Source organism: Hyalella azteca, unplaced genomic scaffold (assembly GCF_000764305.2).
Source record: "Hyalella azteca isolate HAZT.00-mixed unplaced genomic scaffold, Hazt_2.0.2 contig15244, whole genome shotgun sequence".
Taxonomy (NCBI): domain Eukaryota; kingdom Metazoa; phylum Arthropoda; class Malacostraca; order Amphipoda; family Hyalellidae; genus Hyalella; species Hyalella azteca.
The window spans coordinates 94,220-100,773 of record NW_025945101.1 but is presented as its reverse complement, the minus strand read 5'-3'; the positions used below and the strand labels follow the sequence as shown (position 1 = coordinate 100,773).

The 6,554-nt window shown below is 39.9% G+C and overlaps 1 protein-coding gene across 2 annotated transcripts; it reads left to right on the top strand.

The window, feature by feature from the left end:
• The first annotated feature begins 2,730 nt into the window (after positions 1 to 2,730).
• On the top strand, positions 2,731 to 6,266 carry LOC108683333. Of its 2 annotated transcripts, XM_047884342.1 has the most exons (4): positions 2,731 to 2,835; positions 3,585 to 3,721; positions 4,035 to 4,145; positions 5,612 to 6,266. In XM_047884342.1, the coding sequence occupies exons 2-4, from the start codon at positions 3,623 to 3,625 to the stop codon at positions 5,729 to 5,731; spliced, it is 330 nt and encodes a 109-aa protein (XP_047740298.1). In that variant the 5' UTR covers positions 2,731 to 2,835; positions 3,585 to 3,622; the 3' UTR covers positions 5,732 to 6,266. The 2 variants fall into 2 exon arrangements, with proteins under 2 accessions (XP_047740298.1, XP_018028128.1); XM_018172639.2 differs by lacking the exon at positions 2,731 to 2,835 and having other exon boundaries at positions 3,513 to 3,721.
• The last annotated feature ends 288 nt before the right edge of the window (positions 6,267 to 6,554 follow it).

The window sequence follows — 6,554 nt, the reverse complement described above, 5'->3', positions numbered from 1 at the left end:
AGCTCTCTTCCTCGAAACTTCATTTGCAGTTAAGTTCATGTGCAACGCTGACTTGCATCCCAACTCAATACGTGTCAAGGTGGCTTCTTTAGAGTCCACCATACAAAGCACGCAGTGTTGCTTCTATGAAGCTCCATCGTGAAGCTTTACTGTAGCGAACCGCGGCAGATATTCGCGTTCCTGAGCGCACCATTCAATGCAGGCGTCCAATCGCATTGTCAGGCCTTAGCCTGAGCTCATACCTAAACGTCTATCGCTTCTTCTCAGAACAGGGAAAAACCGTGTACGTAAGCTGTTTTTTTTAGGCTTTGTAGAGACTTTTTGAAATTTCAGTTTACGAGAGCACCTACTGACTTTCAAGATGGTAGTATGTGAATTGATAAGTGCCTCTTTGTTTAAATAACAGATTGCGTCGATTCGTAATTTTTAACCTGATGTGCGATAGTCTCGAAACCCTTGCCTCTTGGAAGCTGTGAAGCCAGATTATTATAATCAGGATAGATGTGCAACCGGATTATTATACTACAGCCTGTAGCATTATTATTCATAAAGTGAGGCATACTTCATAGTACGTCTCGGACAATTTTACGGTCGGACTCGCGGCTGGTTTATACGGTAAATCAAAATTAAACCTGTATGATTCATTATTCATAAGGTAGATCATTATCGTAATTCAACCTTTGGGATTATTATTCCTTCACTGGACCATAATTCTGATTCAAACTGTGGGATTATTATTCATAATGTGAGCCTTTTTGCGGACCCGGGATGGTTAGATCACGCATACTTCATACGCATAGAACTTCATTACGCATACTTCATCACGCATAAAACTTCATTACCGGCTAATTACTCAACTTCATTGGAATACATTGAGAATTTCGTTGCACATTTTAGCTGTTCCACACTGCAGAACAGCTAAAAGACACGAAGATGTTCTCCCTTCGCTTACAAACTTTTTGTCCTTTATTGGAACAAAGACATGATGTTATGCCAATTTTTGGAGCAAAGGCATGATGTTATATCAATTAAATAAACCACACGCAATCTCACAACTATAACTATTTCGATAACCACAATCATTGACCTCCGTGCGCCTCAAACCGCACTTCGTTAAAAAGAGTGGCTCGTCGAGTTGCGTCTTTGATTAGAATCTGCGACATCAAAGAGCTTGTTAATAAACAAGAAGGAAAATAGACAGATTTGCTTCAGGCAGAAACTGGCATCGATTTCATGAGTGAAATTATGAAGTATCGACTTACGTGCAAACTGGCGTATAGGTACAAAGGGTGGCTCTTCGAAATCAGATTGAATACAAGAAGTGTTATTGATCTTATAATTTTTATGATGCAACAGAATAATTTTCAAAGTTATGTTCGAGGATATTCGTAATATCTATTTATGTGATATTTTTGGGTGTGTGCATGGATAGGTTAAAATTAAGCTAGAGGATATCAGATTCAAGTAATTTAATATCAAAAGTTACTCATTACCAGGCACGCTACACCAGGAAAATTATCAATGTCAGTAAGGTCATTTTATGAATTTTACCCTCGAGATTTGAGGCTCCCAAATTCCCCTCACTCTCTCCATATTGACTCACGTGAGGAGCGCTGCTGAGAAAGTCATCCCCAAGAAGTTGCACTCATCTCATCTGTCGCTCAATCTTGACAAGACAAGTCGTGGATGAAACGACAGGATTATGATCGTTAGACGTCATTAACGATTAAAAGGATTTATTGAGTGGTGGAATGCCAATTCCACCCCTCAGTTTGCAACCCAATTACGTAACAGATCCGCAGTCAGATTTCAATCCCTGCGGGAAGGATCACTTTTCGTGGCAGGGCCAAGGCTGTTCAACGTCCTACCAAAGGATCTAAGAGAGGGGGAGTTCACCCTGGAGACCTTCAAGAGACAACTGGACGTTTTACTGGGCACAATCCCAAATCGACCTCCCCGGCAACACTACCAGCGGCGAGAAGCAAGCAACAGCATCGTGCATCAGGTGGCCCAAATGAGGGCGGATGAACGATAATCAGAGGCGGCGATTCATCGTGGCCTGGGACTGCTATGTCCCAAACAAGTACCAAGATTACCAAGACCAAGATTAGAGTGAAGAAGTGCATTTCTTATCAGTACATTTCCTGCGGTATTGTGTTTTTCGAAATATGCAAGTATTGTAAAATTATGCTCGCGGTGAGTTGTAGTTCAACCATTCAGATTAGCAATAAAAGATTTCTGCCACAAGTATTCAAATTATTTTCGATGATCCACACTTGCCAGAACGAATTTATTGCGATTCATTCACATGCAAGAAATTATCTTCTGGCATTAGAACCTGCATTAGCACGTAGCACGCTTATATAGAATGTTTAGTAAAATTTTTTTATATGAATTCCCATCGTACAGGGAAAACGGTGCAAAAAATTATTATCAGTACATGTTAGGAAACACTATAGAAAACAGAAGAACGCCACTTAATTTTATACACTTCTAACGATATAGCTTCATTGTTTCACCTTTCAAAGTCTGCTTTACTGAACGATGATGGCAGAAAAAGATGTTAAAGCAATTTGGAGTATTTGCGTAGTGGTCCGTGCTTTAATTTCGCCATATTGATTTTGACGTCCGATAATCCATCCGTTAAGTCTTCATTCGGTGTTGACGTGTTAACCGTAGCTTTCTATTCTCAGCGGTGCCGCACTCAAGCAAGCGGCTCTTGAAGTAACTAGAGTTTGATCTGTGTGTCCGTAGGCCAAATTAAAATAAACTATTCGTCCTCTGGTGAAGATAGGAAGACTCGTTTGGCGTTGAAGTTAATTGGAAGAGTTCAAAGTAAGGTCCTGTTTATTATGGGTAAATGTCAATCTTGACAGCTCGCCCAGCTTAGCTAGCCCACTCGGTAGCAGGCGTTTTAGTCTATAATTCACATAAGTTAAGAGTAATGCAATGCGGGTTACCTTTTAATCAGGCTGGTGCGGTGAATTTGTTTTGAATCAGCGTTGGGTTAGTAATTCCTGTCAGATGCCTATAAACGTAATAAGCGAATGACAAATGCAAACAAAATTGCGCAACTACTAGAAAGTATTAAAGATTGTTGGATAATCGCCTATGATTGCTGCTTCAATTCTTCACAAACAAGAACGGATCGCATCAACGCGTATATTGAAGTAATAACCGCTCAGATTTGTTCTCTTGACGCCTTGTGAGAAGCAGAGCTTTCGTGTTCTGTCTGAATTAAGTTTTAGTTAGTCTACATTGGATTGAGCCGTAGTTTTTAAAGCGTTGGCCATGCTCAGACTACCTATAGCTATTTAGAAATGAACCCCAAAGAAGTCTCTGACGTCATAATGAGGAAATTTTTTGCTGCTGCATGCATGTCAACAACGGAGAAATTTCTCACCAGCGCTGATTACTTTGATCTACTTACTTACTTTGATCTGCGACCGCGAATTAATACACATACATATGAGTGGTGGCTGAAGGAAATTTTTCAAGGTTAGAGATCGTGCTTCCACGTTACATGTCAGTTATATTTTAGCCATTCAAGGCTTTGATGGTTAATTACTTGAACTATATTACAGACCATATTAGGAATCGTCTCATTGTGCAAGGAGAAATAATGGTTAACAAGACTTATCCTGAAACTCGGAATTACATCCGACAAACTCCACACTACAACGGCATTAGTTATCACTACATCGAGCAGATATGGAACACGGTAGGTTTTTATCAAATGTACCAAATTCTTTCTAAATTCACCAACGACCAATTTTCTGTAACTTGCACAATGTTCTGGAATCGCAAACTGGGCGCGTCGAGGCGAAAACGTCCTTTTTCTGAAAAAACAGCTGTTATTTTCGCTCTTATGATGCAGTTCGGGTTTTTGTATGGAACTCCTTATTGAGAGGCCGTAATACCGGCTTTTTTTTTTATTTCGAATTCATTTTCTATAGACACATATGATGAGTAACCTCGAATAGTCGACGTTGCATTACTAACTTGGGAAAATTTTCATGGTATGTATTGTGCAGATTTACCCGGCCATAGACGTGGCGTTAGAAGATTTAGACGACATTGAAGTTATTTTTTCTACCCGAGAGAGCGAAGATATCTTCAGCAGTCGAGCTTCCTATCATATAAAAGTGAGTTATTTCTTCAAATTTGAGGCAATCTCTTCTTGTGAGGATATATACACCCTGGTCTTGCTCGCTTGATCTTATTCGGTTACTGGAAAATTCACCGCAGAAGAATTTGAGATCGTAAAAATTTTACGAATTTCTGTGAATGGGCATTTCAAGAAATGATAGAAGCATTATTGCACTGATGTGATAAGAAACTTGTTGCTTACTCATGATCGATGCATGTAGATGGTTAATTGTCACACGATTGGCGGAGTTTCATAGTCCGTCTCTAAGCAATTATAATGCATGGATATCATGCGTATTTTAGCCATGAGTGATAATATCAATATCACCAGTTCTGTCTTTCCATCATTAGTTTATAATGCAACGAAAACGCCCACTTGGAATATTAAATTTCTTATTTCTTGCTGAGATTCAGCACATGTCCTTATTCCTATTGACGGACTATAGCTCTAGCAAACGATTAGTGTAGAGATTTGTCGCTAGCTCAAGGATCACGGATGTAAAGTGCTTCAGAGGTCCCTACAACTAACGCTAAACAAGCTCTATTAAAAACCGAATACGCCTTACAAGGTTTTTCCTACTTCAATCTTTGAAGGCCGAATGCCCTTGAATAACGAAGGTTCCTGCTGTGCTGTTTAAGTTTGAGTGTTCAACATTATGCCCGTTTTTTAACCACTTATCATAAAGAATACGTTGTCTTTTATATTCGCGATATAAACCCCTCGAAGGGATTTTGAGTCTTACTCACAAATTTGTCGTTATAGGAGCTCACACTTGACGCATACGTTGACGAGGATAAGATTTATTTTAGCTCCTGTTGAAGAGGATTCTCTACGTGTGAACTTATATTTCACGAAGCACGCCGAAAACTTCCTGAAAATAATTTGAGGCTTTAGGCTGTGTGTTACCCAACGTCGGTGGTCATCATGACGGAGGAAATGGCCACTTTTTATCCCTACCTCCCATATCCCAGTGCCCGCGCTCATCAGACCCACATGCAATTTTGCCCTTACCCCTTCATCCTTTTTTCCTAATCTGTCGACCGATTGGGATCCACGATCCCGAAATACAGTTTCTTGTGCCACTTCGCGCGTCCTTGTGCCATCTTCTCTACTCTTGAGTGTATATTCCAGTGCCCTCGCTCCAAGAAATTTTGCTCGGCCTGTAGAAAGATCAGGCAATTTTAGTAGGGTCTGATAACATTGATTTAGGACACTTCATTTTACATTTATTCGTAAATATCGTCGAATGAAGTATATTATACATTTTTAGTTGCACATTACGCTTGCTGTCCTACATTCCGCAGTCATGGTGGGAAGTCGCTGAAGCTGTAATCTGCGATGTTTCAAGATAGTAAATAGGTATGCGTAGAGACATGACGTGTAAATAAAATGTCTTTCAGTGCAGGATTTAGTCCGATTTACATTAACTAATCGGGACCGAATTTAACAATTTATTTTCAGATGCTTCTGAAGGGCCAGCACTATTATTTGAAGATAACAGAGCGTCTGATAGATGACCAGCCAGAGCTGCGTCACCATCAGCGCATCGACGCGGATTTCGCGCTCCCCGCCAGCACCTAGACCCTCACCATCAGTCACCAATTTCGTAACAAATGGTCCCGGAAATTCCCTCTTGCCCACTCCTACACGAGAAAGTCCTACAGATGTCGGCCCATCGTTAAATCTCTTCTCATCGACCCCATAATTTCTTCTTGTCGAGCCTCTAATTATTTTATTCTCAGTTGATAGTCTCTGAACTACTGCACGAGTTCATATCATTAGAAAAACTTGCTACGTGCTATCGAATTTCCTAAAATTGTTGTAAGTCACAGGGTATGAACATTATCGAATGTGATTATCGTTACGAGTTGCACGTTTTAACAGAATAGTGATAGACGATTAATAATCAATCCTCCATTGTTGCTGAGAACGTGCAGCCGTGTGTGTCAAATATTGGTTCCCATTGGCAAGCACAAAGAATTTTAGTAAAGCGTGTTGCTGCTCGTTGTGCTGTTTTTAGTTGAATTTTCTACTATCGAGAGTATGTTCTTAACACAAAAATAAATTTGTTTAACAGAATTGTATTTGCCGTTGAAGTATTAAATATTTTACAAACCACTTTGATCACTTAACCTTGGCTTCCATTTTAACCTCCATTGGCAAGGGATTAACATGTCTTGACAAAATTAACCGTACCACATCAAAACTTTTCGATGGTCATATTGACCAGCCTACCCGTTTGATACTTCACTGGACACGACGGGATTGAGAATAACTTGTTTACTCAGGATCTGGCCAAAAAAGGAGTCTAGTTTCGATTGATCAAGATGGAAGATTCCGTAGGAAAAATGCCGATAGGTGAAAATTTAACTCGTACTGATGAATATTTTGAAAGGTAATTTTT

What these genes read in the sequence shown, in the direction of transcription:
- LOC108683333 (XM_018172639.2), top strand. Translation starts at nt 3,557, where the DNA reads ATGGTTAATTACTTGAACTATATTACAGACCATATTAGGAATCGTCTC. An exon ending in TCGAGCAGATATGGAACACG is followed by an intron (nt 3,722 to 4,034) that starts GTAGGTTTTTAT and finishes TGTATTGTGCAG; the next exon opens with ATTTACCCGGCCATAGACGT. An exon ending in GAGCTTCCTATCATATAAAA is followed by an intron (nt 4,146 to 5,611) that starts GTGAGTTATTTC and finishes ATTTATTTTCAG; the next exon opens with ATGCTTCTGAAGGGCCAGCA.